General features: G+C 39.0%; 1 protein-coding gene across 4 annotated transcripts in view; it reads left to right on the top strand.

The window, feature by feature from the left end:
- Nucleotides 1-16106, top strand: part of CCDC138 (coiled-coil domain containing 138) — a 96956-nt gene extending 80850 nt beyond the window's left edge. For 2 of the 4 annotated variants that reach the window (XM_011980542.1, XM_011980539.1), the window contains exons 14-15: nucleotides 13092-13230; nucleotides 15606-16106. In XM_011980542.1, the coding sequence (XP_011835932.1) occupies nucleotides 13092-13230; nucleotides 15606-15771 (305 nt within the window). In that variant the 3' untranslated portion in view covers nucleotides 15772-16106. The remainder of the gene's footprint in view (nucleotides 1-13091; nucleotides 13231-15605) is intronic. The other 2 variants (XM_011980538.1, XM_011980540.1) reach the window with 2 other exon arrangements.
- The last annotated feature ends 1737 nt before the right edge of the window (nucleotides 16107-17843 follow it).

The raw sequence follows: 17843 nt of genomic DNA, 5'->3' as shown, positions 1-17843 counted from the left end.
TAATTTCTTCAATTAAAATTCATTCATTTAAGCAGACCACCATTGATGGATATTTTGGCTGTTTCTAGTCTTTGGCTAATATAAACAGTGCTTCTGTGAATAACTGTATACAAAACTTAAGTGTGTACATGTGGGAGCTTATTCGGTAGTAGTGATTTCAAATTCTCTGTCAGTTAATTGATGTATCTCCATTTCATTAGGATCAGTTTCTAGAGATTCATCTCTTTGTCTTTTGGGGAAAATATTTCCCTGTTTCTTCTTTTTCCTTGACATTCTCTGTTGATGTTTTTGTGCCATAGACAAAATAGTTACCTCTCTTAGTCTTCATGGCATGGACTCATTCTGTAGAAGACCCTCCCTAATCAGCCCTGACAGAAATTCTGGGATCTTTCAAACCTTCCTGCCAGTCCTGTCCACTTTCTTTGTTCTTAATAGTCCCTAGGCATCTAGAATATTTCAGGTCCCTTCAGCTTCTGAGACCATGGAGACTGAAGCCATTTCCTCAGGCAGTCCCCATTTAAGGTGAGTGGTTGAACACATGGTACTCCCCTATCCATTCCCAGGTAGAAGCTAAAGAGCTGGAATTTTTGCCTGCTTACTCCGTGATGAGCCAGAGGTGGAGGGTGGGGTGGCTATGGTGACCAATACCCCCAATTGCTATGAGTGGCCAGAGTTTGTTGGGTTCTGTCAGTGCTCCAAGACAGGGTAGACATAGATCAGTTTTCTGGGTAGTTCCTAGAAAACTTTGGACATTAGACACATAGGGTACCTCTTTCTCTTCCTGGGGAGAGGCTAGGAGCTGGGGGATCTTGTTCCTGTCATATGGAGTGGTGCCAGAGGATTATGGTAGTATGGTATCTGAATTGACTTACTGGCTTTGATGTGACTGGTTTCACACTTACTGGGATGCAGGAGCCTCTTAAAGTTTCTGGATTTCACAGAAAGGGAATTTGGCCATGGGGATTGTTGTGGAATCAGTTTGCTTGTTGGAAGAAGGAAGGTCCAAGATGGCTCTTCTGCCATCTTGATGATGTCATCCCTTCTGCCTCCCTTTTATAAGGATACTTGTGATTGTAGTTAGACCCAATAAAACGATCCAGGATCATCACTTCCATCTCAGGATCTCTAATTTAATCACATCTGCAAAGCCTTTGTCTTATAAGCTAACATTCACAGGTTCCCATGATGGGGATGTGGACATCTTTTGGGGGAACCATCATTCAGCCTACCACATTAGTCTTTCATTTTTCTCTCCTCATCAGTTTGAGAATTTTCTTGGTACCAGTTTGCATGTGTATCTGCTGCATTTAGGGTATTCCATGTACAGGTACAAGCATTTGACTACTTCATTATGTCTTACAGTGCAGTTATCCTCAAGTATTGACACATTGAAATGATTAAAATAGGTCAGGCGTGGTGGCTCACACCTGTAATCCCAGCACTTTGGGAGGCCGAGGCAGGTGGATCACGAGGTCAGGAGTTTGAGACCAGCCTGGCCAAGATGGTAAAACCCTGCCTCCACTAAAAATACAAAAATTAGCTGGATGTGGTGACGGGCGCCTGTAATCCCAGTTACTCGGGAGACTGAGGCAGGAGAATTGCTTGAACCTGGGAGGCAGAGGTTGTAGTGAGCCGAGATCGTGCCACTGTACTCCAGCCTGGGCAACAGAGTAAGACTGTCTGATAAAAAGAAAAAAAGAAATGATTAAAATATTACTTTATTATAAATTCCCTTTTCCTCCCCTGTATTATAAATAGTGCATTATATTGATTAAAAGGATACATGTAAATAGATTATATTGTTTATGGTTATTTTTAGGATAATTAAAGGGAAATTATATTTATTATGAAAAGATTCTACTGAGTCACTGGGTTGAGAACTGTTCCACTAGCTCAGCTATGCTTTTATATATATGTATAATTTATATAAATAGATAGGAAACCTAGGGCTCTGAGAAATTAAGTGACTTATTTAATGTTACAGGGCTAGGGCCAGGGCAGTGATGAGAGGAATAACTAAGTCTTTTAGAAGAAGAAGAGGTAGACATAAGAGAGAAGCTCCCTGCTGGAAGCTAGGACTCCAGAACTGAGAGATTCCAGAGTGGGAATTACTGGCAGCACTAATGTGTCTTAGGAACTGAAAAAGCAAGCAAGAAAGGAAGAAATAAAAGTCTTGAAATTCTCTCAGGAATGAGAAGTAGAAGGAACAACGTGGTTCAAAACTGGGAAAATGGCAGACTAGGAAGTTTACTTGCGGAGTTGTTAGTTATGAATATGGATTACCCTGCTCCAAGAGCACCTTTGTCCCTGGACTAGCACCACTCCCCAAGCCTTTGGCAAGTTCCTACTCATCTTTCAAGAAATAGCTCATCTTTAGTGCATTTCACACCATTCCGCCTTCCAAAAAGGAATGAGGGTGGACTTGAAAAAAATACTGAAGAGGAAAATTCATTTGGGTGTTTTTCAAAGACTACCTAAGTCTATTCATACTATTGCTTTTTTTTTTTTTTTTTTTTCTTTTTAAATTTTTATTGACCCTTATCCAGTTGGAGGGATGGACAACTGAAGGTTTTTGGTTGGTATTGAATGTTGCTGTGTTATGTTCCAGCTTTTTTGAGTCATCAGAACTGGAATGAAAGCCTTACTAACTCAACATCATACATTTTTGTCCCATGTAATAAATAGCATGTTATTATCTGAGAACTGAGGTGAGTTTTCTTTAAAACATAATTTTATTCTGATTACCCTTGCCTTAGAATTCTGAAAAGATTAAAATAGCTGTTATCTGAGGAACTTGGATTCTGAGCATTTGAACTGGAAGAATGTTCTAGTCAGTTATCGACAGGCTGATGACTAACATATGTGGACATTATCATTACCAAAGAGTGTGCTGACTTGTTGACAGCATGTACTTTTAAAAAATGTACAACTGCTGTAGGAAGTGTTGGCAGATAAATAATTCTCTTGAGAGATTTCAGTATTGACTTTTAAATTAATAAAAATCATGTTTATTTTCTTAAGTTACCCGCAATAGATTTTTGTCAGATATCATATTAGTGTAGTATTGGTGCAGGGAGTCCGTGGTGCCCCTTTTTCCTTATTACTGAAAGTAACTTGTAGCTGAGATTGGTTGTGTCTTCAGGTAATCTTTCTCAAATTGAAGATGTAAATACTTTCCACCAAGTTTATTAACTAAATTTATGTAAAATATTGTGACTCAACAAAAGCTCTGAAAAAGTTGTTTCAAGAAATAACTTAGACCCCTGCAGCAGAGACTGTGGCTTGGCTCCCCCATCATCATTCTCACCTCTTTCTACCTCACCTGCCTCTCTTCTGGAGGCTTTAACACCTAAAATCTTTCTCCTCCAGCCTTTCATTGCTGGCAGGGTAGCTACGTCTTTGACACACTTGAGGCCAATAAGATGGAAACTAGAAGTCTGCTGAGAGTTTCTGGGAAACATTTTGCTTTTCTTCTAAAGAAGAACAGATACAATTGGCACTCATTCCCATACTGTCCTCCTTTTTTGCTTTGTTGTGTGGAACCTTTGACCATGACACATAAAAACGAATACTAAGGATATTTTCATGAGAAAACTTGAATAAGAAAAAAAAGCTAGGGATTTTGGGGCAGAAACAAAGAATCTGGGTTTCTGATGACGTTGTCTTGCACCTGAATTGGTTCTATGAAGTGCCTACCTTTTATGAAAGAAAAAATATGAAATTTTTTTCTATTTGATTAAGCTATAAGTTGGATTTGCTCTACATTCCCAGCTTAATTAACACAGAGTTTATTTCATTCTTAGAGTGGGTTTTATTTTACTTTATAAAAATGTTTCCTTAAAGAAAAATTTTTTCATAGTATTATACATGCTCAAGCAGAGCAAAATCCAAACATTAGCAAAATGGCTGACTAGGATGTTGCAGGTGCTTGTTTCCCCACAGAAACATCAAATAAATAGCTATAGACTGACTAAAATAACTTTGTAGGAACTATGGAAACCAGTCAGAGATCTGTAGCAACCCAGCAAATGCCCAATCAAGAAAAAGCCACATGCAAAATGATAGGAAATTCTGTGATAATTTTACTCACCCTTACCCTACTCTGTCTCTGGCACAGTGCAGCACAGAGAGAAGTAAATGGCCCAGTTCTCCATTCCCTTCCTCAGGAGAGAAGGATTCAAGCAGAACTAGTATGAAGCATTCTTGCCTATCAGTGGGTTACCCAAGAGACTGATTGCAGACTCGCCTCGTTCAGAGCACATACAGGGAATGAGGCATGGTTTGAATCTCAGGCTGATGGCCAAGAAAGGCAGTGATGGGCACTATAGCACATGAAAACTACAGGGAGACCACAGACCTGGATGTGTGGGAGGAAGGTTATGCACAGAGGAATACCATACAACATCTAAGGCCTTGAGAAGAAGCTTGGGTGAGATTCTGGGAAATTAAGACATTTGCAGGCAGCCAGAGGAAACAAGAAAAAAAAAAATACAGAAAATGCACACAGGCCCAGACAGGATGCATGCCCAGAAAAGACCTGAGATGACCTTAAGCACACTCCCTGCACTGTTCCCAGGGCTCAGGGGCTTGATAAGTAGTGGAGGTCTTTCATGTCAGTCTTCAAAGACTGGGAGGGGTGGTTTTTTCAAATGTCAGATTTTCAGCAAAAAATCATAGAACATGCAAAGAAAGGATGCAACCTGGCCCATCCAAAGGAACAAAATAAATCTTCAGAAACTATCCTGTAAAGACACACAAATTAATTGGATTTGCTCCGAAAAGACTTTAAAACAACTATCTTAAATATGCTCAATGAGCTAATGAGAAATAATGAAATCAGGAAAATGATACATGAACAAAATTTCTATCAACAAAGAAATAGAAATTATTTAAAAGAACCAAATTCTGGAGCAGGAAAATACAGTAGCTGAATTGAAAAATTTACTAGAAGGATTCAACAGCAGACTTGAACAGGCAAAAGAAAGAATCAGTGATCTTCAAAGGAAGTTATTTGAAATGATCAAGTCCGAGGAGCAAAATCAAAGAAAAAAGAAAAGTGAACAGAGTCTGAAGGACTTATGCAGTACCATCAGGCAGACCAATTGATGCACTGCTAGAGTCCAGAAAGAGAAAAAAGAGAAAGGATGGAGAGATAATTTATGGAAATAATAGTTGGAAACTTACCAAATTTGAGGAAAGACACAGCTCTACAAATCAGAGAAACTAAAGGAATCCACGTTTGATAAACCCAGAGTCTGACATCAAGACACATTATCATGAAACTGTCAAAAGTAAAAAACAACGACTATCTGGAAAGCAGCAAAGGTAAATGTGATATGTACATATGGTAGAATATTACTCAAAGAAAGAAATGAAATTCTGATGCATGCTACAAAATGGATGAACCTGGAAGACATTATGCTAAATGAAACAAGCCAGGCACAAAAGGATATATCTTGTATGATTCCTTTTATATGAGGTGCCTGGAGTAGAGAAATAAGTAGATTGGTGATTGTCAAGTGTTGGGCAAGAGGGAAATGGGAAAATTGAAGTTACTGTTTAATGTGTGCAGTTTCAGAGGAAGATGGAAAAAGCTCTGGAGATGGATGGTTGCACAGTAATGTGGATTTACTTAATACCACAGAACTGAACACTTAAGAACGGTTAAAATGATAAGTGTTATGCATATTTAACACCAATTTAAAGAATGAATATAAATAAACTCTTAGAACTCAAAAAATTCAAATGAACCTCATTATTTGGAAATAGCCATCATTAATGTTAGGTGAACATTATTTTAGACACATTCCTATGGTTGCGTTCACATGAAGAGATGGATGGATAGAAGGAAATACTTTTACAGAAATGGCATGCATTATACATGTTATTTAATGAAATAGTATTCAACAGGAAAAATAAAATGGATTTGAGTCATAAATTTTTAAAAATATAAGTTCCTGGCCAGGCGTGGTGTCTCACGCCTGTAATCCCAGCACTTTGGGAGGCTGAGGTGGGTGGATCTCTTGAGGTCAGGAGTTCAAGCCCAGCTTGGCCAACATGATGAAACCCCAAATCTACTAAAAAATACAAAAATTAACTGGGCATGGTAGTATGTGCCTATAATCCCAGTTACTCGGAGGCGAGGCAGGAGAATCCCTTGATCCCAGAGGGAGGAGGCTTCAGTGAGCTGAGATCGTGCCACTGTACTCCAGCGTGGGCAACAAAGCAAGACTTCTTCTCCAAAAAAAATAAAAGTTCCTTCTGTTGGAAAAAAAAAGCAAGATAAAAAAGTCCCATTTTTTGTACATTGTTTATGTTGGTAAAATATACATAACATAAAATTTACCATTTTATCCATTTAAAAAAAATTTTTTTTAATTTTTTTATTTTTTTGATTTTTTTTTATTATACTTTAAGTTCTAGGGTACATGTGCATAACGTACAGGTTTGTTACATATGTATACTTGTGCCATGTTGGTGTGCTGCACCCATCAACTCATCAGCACCCATCAACTCGTCGTTTACATCAGGTATAACTCCCGATGCAATCCCTCCCCCCTCCCCGTGATAGACCCCGGTGTGTGATATTCCCCTTCTTGAGTCCAAGTGATCTCATTGTTCCGTTCCCACCTATGAGTGAGAACATGCGGTGTTTGGTTTTCTGTTCTTGCGATAGTTTGCTGAGAATGATGGTTTCCAGCGGCATCCATGTCCCTACAAAGGACACAAACTCATCCTTTTTTATGGCTGCATAGTATTTCATGGTGTATATGTGCCACATTTTCTTAATCCAGTCTGTCACTGATGGACATTTGGGTTGATTCCAAGTCTTTGCTATTGTGAATAGTGCCGCAATAAACATACGTGTGCATGTGTCTTTATAGCAGCATGATTTATAATCCTTTGGGTATATACCCAGTAATGGGATGGCTGGGTCATATGGTACTTCTGGTTCTAGATCCTTGAGGAATCGCCATACTGTTTTCCATAATGGTTGAACTAGTTTACAATCCCACCAACAGTGTAAAAATGTTCCTGTTTCTCCACATCCTCTCCAGCGCCTCTTGTTTCCTGACTTTTTAATGATCGCCATTCTAACTGGTGTGAGATGGTATCTCATTGTGGTTTTGATTTGCATTTCTCTGATGGCGAGTGATGATGAGCATTTTTTCATGTGTCTGTTGGCTGTATGAATGTCTTCTTTTGAGAAATGTCTGTTTATATCCTTTGCCCACTTTTTGATGGGGTTGTTTGTTTTTTTCTTGTAAATTTGTTTGAGTTCTTTGTAGGTTCTGTATATTAGCCCTTTGTTCTGTAGGTTGCCTGTTCACTCTGATGGTAGTTTCTTTTGCTGTGCAGAAGCTCTTTAGTTTAATTAGATCCCATTTGTCAATTTTGGCTTTTGCTGCCGTTGCTTTTGGTGTTTTAGACATGAATTGCTTGCCCATGCCTAATTGTATGCCTTATTTAAATACTGTGTTCTACACAGAATTGATTGACTTCCAGCCTGAAAGATGAGGACATTAGCAGTATTGCACTTTTCATCTTCTCCACCTCAGCTTTCTGATTTTTAAGTGATATTGCTATTTTTATAGTCATAGTTTATATTTTTACCTTTTGTTTTGTGACTACAATTTCCACATTTGCTACATAACTAGCTTTATTTTATCTAGTTTTACAGTTAATTATATTCAGTGCTCAAGACTAGTCTTTTACTGTGGCTTCTCCATGTCTGTGTTCTTAATTTTGAATGATCTTTTAATTCCCCTCTCTCACACATACTTTGCCCTATTTCCCTCCACCAATTTAAAGAGGTACTTCATGTTTGAGAATGGCTTGAGGCTTTTATACTTAACCAGATCTTGGCTGAGTGGTTTTTAATCTCTTTTGCTTTTGTTCAGAACTTTGTAAATAAACATTGCTCTGTTGTCTTCAGGCATTCATTGTTGCCTGGGAGAGTTCAGAGAAGTGTGTGATCATTTCCTCTTCCTCCCTCCTCCTCTTCCTCCCCCCACCATAGCATTCTGCCATTGGCCCCCAAAATTTATGTCCTTCTCATATGCAGAATACATTCATTCCATAACTAAGAAGTCTAAAGTCCAGAGTTTAACCTAATATCATTTAAATCAGATGTGGATGAGGCCAGTTGTTCTCAAGCTGTGAGCCTGTGAAATGAAACAGGTTGTGTGCATTCAGAACACAGTGGTGGGACAGGCATAGCACAGACATTTCCATTCCAAAAGGGAAAAATAGGAAGAAAGAAATGATAGATGAATCCCAAGCAAGTCTAAAACCAACAAGGTAAACAGCATTAAATCTTAAGGCTCAAGAATAATCTTTGATTCCATGTCCTGCCTCTGGACATATTGGGGTAGGACTTAGGTTGCTATAAAGGAATACCTGAGACTGGGTAATTTATAAAGAAAAGAGGTTTAATTTTGTCTCATGGTACTGCAGGCTGTATAGGAAGCATGGTGCTGCCATCTGCTTCTGGCGAGGGTCTCAGGAAGCTCAAAATCATGGTAGAAGTCAGCAAGGAGCCAGCAAGTTACATGGAAGAGCAGGAGCAGGAGAGAGGAGGGAGGTGCCACATCCCCTTTAACAAGCAGATTGCATGTGAACTCACTCATCACCAAGGGCATGATGCTGAGCTATTCATTGAGGAATCCACCCCAGTGATCCAGACACCTCCCACCAGGCCCCACCTCCAACACTGGGGATTACATTTCAATGTGAGATTTGGAGGGCACAAATATCCAGACCATATCCAGCCTCAAGTTTGGGCGACTCTGCTCCTGTTTTTTTGCATGGCACAGACCATGCTGCAGCTCTCACAGATTGGAGTCTTGTGTCTCTCCTAGGCTGGAGTGGCACACTGGTAGGCCCTACCCTTCCAGGGTTTCAGATACAGCCCCCATCCCATGGCAAGTCTGAGCATTGCCCTACTGGAGGCTCCCTGTGTTGGCTCTGCCCTCACACCTCTACTTCATATCACTCTATTGGGGGCTTTCCGCAGTGGCCCTGCCCCGTGACAGCTCTCAGCCTGGGCCCTCACGCTTTTCTGGCATCCTTTGAATATAGGTGGAGGCAGCCACACCATCACAGCTCATGCACTTGCACACCCGTGGAGATGGCACCGTGCAAACACCATGCCAAGGTTTATCACCTGTGCCTTCTAGAAGGGTGATCTGAGCTGCACCTAAGCCTACTTGAACAACAGCTGAGGTTACCAAGGAGCACTGCACCAGAATTTAGGGAGAAGAGCCTCGAAATTGTTCTGTCACAGGCCCCAGCATTCTGGGCCTGTGATGGGTAGGGCAACTCTGGACATCTCTGAAATACCTTACTGGTCCTTCTCCCATTGTCTTGATGAATAGCACCTGGCTTCCTTCCATCCACACGAATCTCCTTAACAGATGCTTGCGCCACACCTTTGGTTTCTTTCTTCAGCATGCTGTATCATTCTTTACAACATGGCTAGGCTGAGAATTTTCCAGATCTTTAAATTCTGCTTCCCTTGTAATTATAGATTTCATCTTTTGTTTCTGTCTTCTCACATTTTTCTGTAAGTCAAGCCACAGAGCACCCTCAAGACTTTGCTTGGATATTTTTTCCACTAAATACCCTGTTTCATCACTGTCAAATTTCTTCCACAGAGCGCTAGGACACAAGCACAATCCCACCAGGTTCTTTGCTGCTTTATTACAAGATCATCTTTTCTTCTGTTTCCAGTAACATGTTTCTCATTTTTTTCTGAGACCTCATTAGAGTAGCCTTTACCATCCAACATTTTGATTGTGACCACTAAGGTAATCGCTAAGAAGATTGAAGCTTTCTCAACAGTTCTCCTTTTCTTTTGAGCCCTCACCACTCTTAATGCTCCTTCCACAGCAGTGTAGGCTTTTTCTAGCATGCACATCCATACTCTTCCAGCCTCTACCCATTACCCAGTTCCAAAGTTACTTCCACATTTTCAGGTATTTGTTACGGCAGCTTCCTGCTACTGGTGCCAACTTCTGTCTTAGTATGTTCAGGCTCCTATAACAAAATTCTCAGACTGGATAATTTATAAACAAATTTACTGTTCACATTTCTAGAGGCTGGGAAGTCTAAAACCAAGGCACCAGCAGATTCAGAGTCTGATAAGGGCCTGTTTCTCATAGATGGTACCTTCTAGCTCTCGCATCACAGAAGGGGCAAACAGGCTTCCTCAAACCTCTCATAATGGTACTAATCTTATTCATGAGGGCGGAGCCTTCATGACCTAACTGCCTCCCAAAGGCCCCTCCTCCGAAAACCATCACCTTGGGAGTTTTAACATAGGAAGTTTGAGGAGGACATTCAGATTAGAGTGAGCACTAAACTCATTCATGAGAGTTCTACTCTTACGCTGTAATTACCTGCCATAGGCCCCTTCCCCCCATAACTATCACAGTGGGGTTAGGCTTTCAACATAGGAATTTAGAGGGGGACACAGACGTTCAGTCCATAACACCAAGTGTATTCAGGTCGAAAATCTAAACTTGAAAGGATGTAATCCATTTGAACATGATAATATTGAAAAAATGTTAAAACCACAGTGTTTCTATTTTATAGTTAGCCTGTCTCATCTACAGAATCCCAGAACTTTTTCTCTCCTGTATTTTACATCTGCCTCACAGCTTTAAAAAAGAAATTGGAAACCAAACCAGTGAACCTCTTTTACTTCCTTTTTTTTTTTTTTTTTTTGAGATGGGGTCTCGCTCTGTCTCCCAGGCTGGAGTGCAGTGGCGCGATCTCGGCTCACTGCAAGCTCCGCCTCCTGGGTTCATGCCATTCTTCTGCCTCAGCCTCCTGAGTAGCTGGGACTACAGGCGTCTGCCACCACGCCTGGCTAATTTTTTGTATTTTTAGAAGAGACGGGGTTTCACAGTATTAGCCAGGATGGTCTCGATCTCCTGACCCCATGATCTGCCCACCTCGGCCTCCCAAAGTGCTGGAATTACAGGTGTGAGCCACCGCGCCTGGCTGGACCTCTTTTACTTCTAAAAGACCTGTACAGGCTTCACTTTAAAAATAATTCTGATATATTAAAATGTTTGGGGGATGTTGGTTTTTTTTTCCATTGCAGAGGTCATATAAGGAAGTTTACTTTTATTTGGCTTGGGATTCTATTTGGGGCTTCATGTAATAACCCTTAAATGTGTGCCAAAGACTTGATTTAGATAAAAGTACAGTAAAATAAAGTAAGATGTATTCTCTTTCATGCTTTTGCCGTATGCAGAAAAATGATTATAATTTTCTTGTGTGCTTTCTGGGCTTTTTGAGTGAAAACATTGATACTGTAGATTGTACGTATGTTAAGAACCCCTCAGTTACCTTTCTGGTAATGATTTACGTTGTTCTTTTTTTTTGAGATGGAGTTTTGCTCATGTTGCCCGGGCTGGAGTGTAGTGGCATGATCTCGGCTCACTGCAACCTCCGCCTTGCAGGTTCAGGCAATTCTCCTGCCTCAGCCTCCCGAGTAGCTGGGATTATAGGCGCCTACCACCAGGCCCGGCTGATTTTTTTGTGTTTTTAGTAGAGATGGGGTTTTGCCATTTTGGGCAGGCTGGTCTCAAACTCCTGCCCTCAGGTGATCCACCTGCTTCGGCCTCCCAGAGTGCTGGGATAACAGGTATGAGCCACCATGCCCAGCCGATTTAGGTGGTTCTTTACGCACTAGTTTGAATTCTCTTAGCTATACAACATTTAACTTTCTTGTTTACAGTTCATATGAATCCTGTCTCAGGACCTGAACTAAAACTGTGTACGGTTTGTTAATGAGGCTGCTTGAAATTTCAGTTGATTTATTTTTAGCTCTATTTGTAGATGGTGCTGTATCTGTAACCTAAGTTTTTAGTCTTTAGGAAGATTCTGTGTAACACTCTGTCACGTGGACTCACGCTCTCTCTCTCTGTCTCTCACACACACACACAAAGACACACACACACACAGACGCGCACACACATACCTCGGTAAACTATGTTTAGACCATGCTTTTGTTGGACTATTATTGTGAAAGTAATGAGTTTGGTTACCCTACTTTTACCACATAGTTGCATGCAAAGGGCACATAACCATTGTCTCCCGTGCTCCATTCCTAGCATATACCACTTAGTCTGTGTTATCCTATTGTAGCAGAATACCTGAGACTGGTATGTTATAATGAACAGAAGTGTAATGGCTTATATTCTAGAGGCTGGGAAATCCAGCATCAAGGTGCCGGCATCTTGGAGGGCTTCTTGTTGCATCATCGCCTGGCAGAAGACAAGAGGGCAAGAGAGAGCAAGAGGGGGCTGCACTCACACATGAGGGTGGAGCCTCATGGCCTTATCACTTCTTCTTAAAGGTCCCCCTCTTAATACGATTACAATGGCAATTAAATTTAGCATGAGTTTTAGGGGGGACAAGTCTTCAGACTATAGCATTCTGCCTGCAGGCCCCCACATCTCATGTCCTTCTCATAAACAAAATAATTCATTTCATCTAAGTAGCCCCACAAGTCGTAACTTGTAACAGCTTCCAACGTAAAAGACCAGAGTCTCATATAAATTAAATGTGAGACTAGTCTTTTTTTTTTAAATGAATCTTTTCCCTTTTTGCTTTTATGCTCCAAAGGTTCTTCCTTATCCAGTGACTATGTAAATTGTCATTAATATTCAAGTGAAATTCACAAATTTGGGGGCTCTTTGATTTTTTTTTTTTTTAATTTACTACTGAAGCAGAATTTCTTGTTGCTAATTACAGTATTTAAACTGAACTTATTATGAACTTACTGAAGAAATGGCTTTCCTCCTTTCTTTCAAACATGGGATTTCCTCTAGATTTTGCCTATTAGGAATTTAATATTAGGGTAAATAATCTTATCTTTTGTTTGCACTGTTGAATAAGAGCCAGTAGATGTTTTAATTTTTCAGATGATGATATTTTCACTCAAAAATTTAAGTATGAAAAGAATGAAAATCTAAATGAATATTTATAAATGCCTCACATAGTTCTGATTTTAATTTGTTTTTAATTTCCTTTTTAGCTGCTCCCTAATGGTAAAGCACTGTTGATTTGTTTTGCAGAATCTTTGCAGCCTTTCCTGGAAGCCTGTAGCAACTCTTCATTTTTTCGTACTTGCTCTGTGCTGCTTCGAGCCCCTAAGCTTGATCTTCAAATACTAGAAAAGCTCAGTATTATTTTACAGAAACTTTCCAAAATCAAGTAAGAATTTCTTATTGCTAACATTTTTCATTGAAAAATACCTTACCGTGATCATTTAGACCAGGGGTGTTTAATCTTTTGGCTTCCCTGGGCCACACTGGATGAAGAAGAATTGCCTTGGGCCACACATGAATACACTAACACTAATGATAGCTGATGTGCTAAAAACAAAACAAAACCTCATAGTATTTTCAGAAAGTTTACAAATTTGTGTTGGGTGGCATTCAAAGCCGTCCTGGGCCGCATGCAGCCCGTGGGCTGCAGGTTGGACAAGCTTGATTTAGACCTTTCTGAATCCCATGCTACTTAAGCTTTCATTATTAAATAAAAATTTCCATTATACAGATGTAGAAAATTAAGATTCATGAATACTAATGTTGATCTAAGACCACATATTTAGTGACAGACTAGAATTAGAGTTCTGATCTCAGAACATCTAGTTGTTTCTATAGCTCATTTCAGGTAAGTGAACTTTAAATAAATCATATAAAAGTAAGAGCAGTTTTTAGCAACCAAGTAATAATATCAGAATAAATTCTTGCATATTGGTATTCTCTAATACCACAGGTGAAAATAAAAAGATAATAAAAGTATATTTTGCAAATTCTTATTGATGTACTAAAGTGAATTTAGGGGATGAGAATGAAGCAAGCAGAAGAGATTTTAAATTACTTTTGTAATGGTATTTATTTTAGTAAACTCTTATGGACTGCCTACTGCCACTAATTTGGATTTTTTTATGAGAATCAAGGGCTTTCTGTTTCCTCATCTTTCTCCTGACTCAGAAATTTGTATAACAGTTACTAAACTACAAATAAGGATATCGATTTTAAGTTGTATTTTCCGTGGTTCTTGGTATACTCTAGTGTTTCCTTTGAGGCAAATCTGGACACCTTCTTTCTCATCTCATTTGTATAACAGTAACATTTTTATTTTGATTTAGGTTCAACTCTTCTTCCCCTGGCCTCATCCCCTCATCCATGATTCCCATGGTAGAGAATTTAGATTTTACCAGGCTTCCATATACTTGAGTAGTAAATGCAATGCATCTTGAAATTATTTGTAGATAGGAATTAAGAGATCCATATGTTCTATTTGGTATCATGCCTAGTAGCGGATTGTAATAAATTATTGTCAAATTATAACCTTATTTTCCAACTGACCAAATTACTAGTTTTGGTCTGATACTTGCTGAATATATCAATTTACTGTCTTCCTTTTCTTGCAGACTATACTGTGATTCTCTTGATTTTAGCAAATTTCTAGTAAGGCCTATTGCAGTTACCCTATGGTGCCATGAAGTTGCAATAACATTACTTAGATTTAATTATTTTTTAGTTCTTATTTCATGGGATTTTTTTTAAAAAGTAGTCCCGAAGTGCAAGTATATCCTTGCGCCAAAATGTTTTACTATTCGTGATGTGTTTGTAGCTTGGGTTCATTTTAGACTTAGATTAAAAAACTAAAAGCTTGAACAAGACTTGAACAAGAAGACTGGGAATAGTTGATGCTCAAGCAAGTCTTAAAATAAATCTTTAAGATCACAAAAGATGTAAATCCTTTTGTATTAGGATAGCACATAAGGTTATTTGACAAATTCTCTCGAGGTAAAAATAGCTAGACAAGGAAATAAGAAACATAAATTCTTAATGATTGAAATGAAATTACTGACAGGTCATTAGAAAGAGGATGGTTGAACAAGTGTTCTGTAGCCAAGTCAAAAGATGGACCAATATTCTGCCACTTTAAAAAGGCCTGCTTACTCTAAATAGCGTGATCAAATGTTTGCTTTGCTAGCAGTGAAAAAAAATTCTCACGCTAATAGTGAATAGGGTGCAGTTTTCAGGATTATAAAATGGTTCCAGGCTGGGCACAGTGGTTCACATCTATAGTCTCAGCACTTTGGGAGGCCAAGGAAGGAGGATTGCTTGAGCCCAGAAGTTCAAGACCAGCCTTAGCAACATAGTGACACCATGTCTCTACAAAAAATAAACAAAATTAGCCAGGTTTGGGGGTGTGTACTTGTAGTTCTAGCTACTTGGGAGGCTGAGGTGGGAGGATTGCTTGAGCTGGGGAGGTTGAGGCTGCAGTAAATTGTGTTCATGCCACTGCACTCCACCTGGCTGTCAGAACAAGACCTTGTCTCAAAAGAAGAAGAAGTTTCCTTTTTTCCCCAGTGGTTTTCTGCTTCAGGTTTATCTCCTAAAACCTGTTTTGTTTGTTTCAGCATCCTAATATTTTTGTCGCCTATTTTCTCCACTGTTTTTAAAAACAGATGCCGTTTCCTCATGTTTACACATAAATTATCTTCGTGTCATTGCAGATAAACTCTCTTAAGTATGTGTAATTAAATAATATATTCATTTTTTTAACAGGAGTAATAAGAAGCTCTTTGAACTTTTCACAATTCATCTGATGCTTCAAGAAATACAAAGGACAACAAACCCAGAGCATGCATTTCTCTGTATTAATCTAAATTCAACTCTGTTCAATTTGGGTTTAACAAAATGTAACTCCCTGGTCTCCAGTGCAAGCCATTAGACTGGCTAATTTTTTAATATAGTATATGTGGCGCTTATTTATAAACATGTAGAAATTACCAAAGTAACTACAATTCTACCAAGGAAAGTTATCAGTAGCATCATTTATCATGGAAAATAAGTACTTTTTTGAACTTTAAAAATGAAATCTGTAGAAGGTATTGGAACTTTTGGAATGTTTCAGTTCAAGTAAGGTAGTGCTAATGTACAAGATAACATTTCTAGAATGTATGACACTGAAGTTACTTTTTGTAAAAATATATTAGGAAATTTCTTTCTTAATTATGTGATTATTTGGAATAAAATCGGTGCTTATGTGAGAACAGGGTTAAATAATACTGTCTTTCTATTTTCTTAATATATTAGAATCCTTCCTTTTGAAAGCAAAAGTATGTATCTTTAAACTATCATCTTGATACCATAACTTTTCTATATACTGTATCCTAGATTAACAAATGATGATTTTTTTTTAATTGTGCTCTTTGTGGGATAGAAAAAGTTGTTTTTTATTGTGCTGTTCACAGGTTTAAAAACTTTTTTTTTGTTTTCAAAATAATTATTATTGGAGCATGTAATACAAGGCAAGACATTTTTTAAACATCGAAAGGTAAACAAAAATAATAGTCCTGTTACCAGAAATGTCTCTTGGTATAGCCAAAGATGAGTAAAGTGGCCAGAGGTCTGGGTGAAGTAAAGGTGGTAAAACTTGGGACTTAGGACATGATACTGAGGAACATTGTGTTAAAAAGTCATAAGATCTTATATGATCAGTGTATAATCTCAGTTTCAGGAGTTAGAAGAAATTTTCAACAAACTACTGGGCCTCTTCAAAAAAATACCAGAAAATGTGCCATTTTTGAAGTAGAAACAGAAAGCCATAATGAAAGAACAGGCCAAGGTGAGAATGCTGGAACCACAGAAACTTAAAAATGCAGAAGGCCAGGCGCGGTGGCTCACGCCTGTAATCCCGGAACTCTGGGAGGCTGAGGCAGGCAGATCACCAAAAGTCAGGAGTTCAAGACCAGCCTGGCCAACATGGTGAAACCCCGTCTCTACTAAAAATACAAAATTAGCCGGGCGGTGGTGGGTGCCTGTGATCTCAGCTACTCGGAAGGCTGAGGCAGGAGAATCACTTGAACCTGGGCGGCAGAGGTTCCAGTGAGCCAAGATTGTGCCGTTGCACTCCAGCCTGGGCAACAAAGTGAGATTCTGTTCAAAAAAATAAAAATAAATAAGTAAAATAAAAATGCAGAAGCCAAAGTGCACATTAGAAACAAAAAATAACATCGATACTTCATAAAATAGGATTAGCATGACAAGAGCAAACAAGAAGTTCTCTCAGAACCCAGAGTACACAGAGATTGTACTCATGAGAGTGGATGGCAGATTCTAGGACAGAGCCTGGCACTTCTGCAGGGCGGCATTTGGTGTTTCTGAAGAAGAGAACAGAACAAATGGAGCGGAAGCAATATTCAGAAATACAGTTGAATAAAGATTCTAGCGGCCAAAGAAAGAGCTGCATGTACAGATTGAAAGGGCTCATCATGTTCCAGAAAAACCTATGAGAAAGGGGTTCTATAATTAGATGCATCCTGGCCAAATGTTAATTTATAAGGATAAAAGCACAAACAAAAGCCAGTTACTTACAAGAAAGGAAAAACCAGGCTAGCCTTATAGAATGCTGGAAGGTAATAGGGAGCTCTAGAGGAGAAGATTTTTAATCCAAGACTTTATCCCTAGTGAAGATGCCTGTCATAAGTGAGGACAATGGAAAGACATCTTCAGACATTCAGGCGTTGAGATATTATACCACTTACGTACTATTCTGGAGAAAGCAATGACTTAAAGATTAATCAACTTAGAGATGAAAGAAAACAGTTTATTAAATCAACCTCATATCAAAAGCACTGAACACTGAAACAACTTAAACATTAAATAATTGTTGTAACTGTTTATAAGATGGAGTGAGATGTTAAATTCCTCAAAAGGATAAATAATGGAAAAAGCAGCTCCCTCGCTCTTCCTTCCTCCATCATCATGATGTGTACAGTTGACTCCGTTTCTCACCCTGTC

This window comes from Mandrillus leucophaeus, unplaced genomic scaffold (assembly GCF_000951045.1).
Source record: "Mandrillus leucophaeus isolate KB7577 unplaced genomic scaffold, Mleu.le_1.0 Scaffold214, whole genome shotgun sequence".
NCBI lineage: Eukaryota > Metazoa > Chordata > Mammalia > Primates > Cercopithecidae > Mandrillus > Mandrillus leucophaeus.
This window is presented reverse-complemented; position numbering and strand designations above follow the sequence as displayed.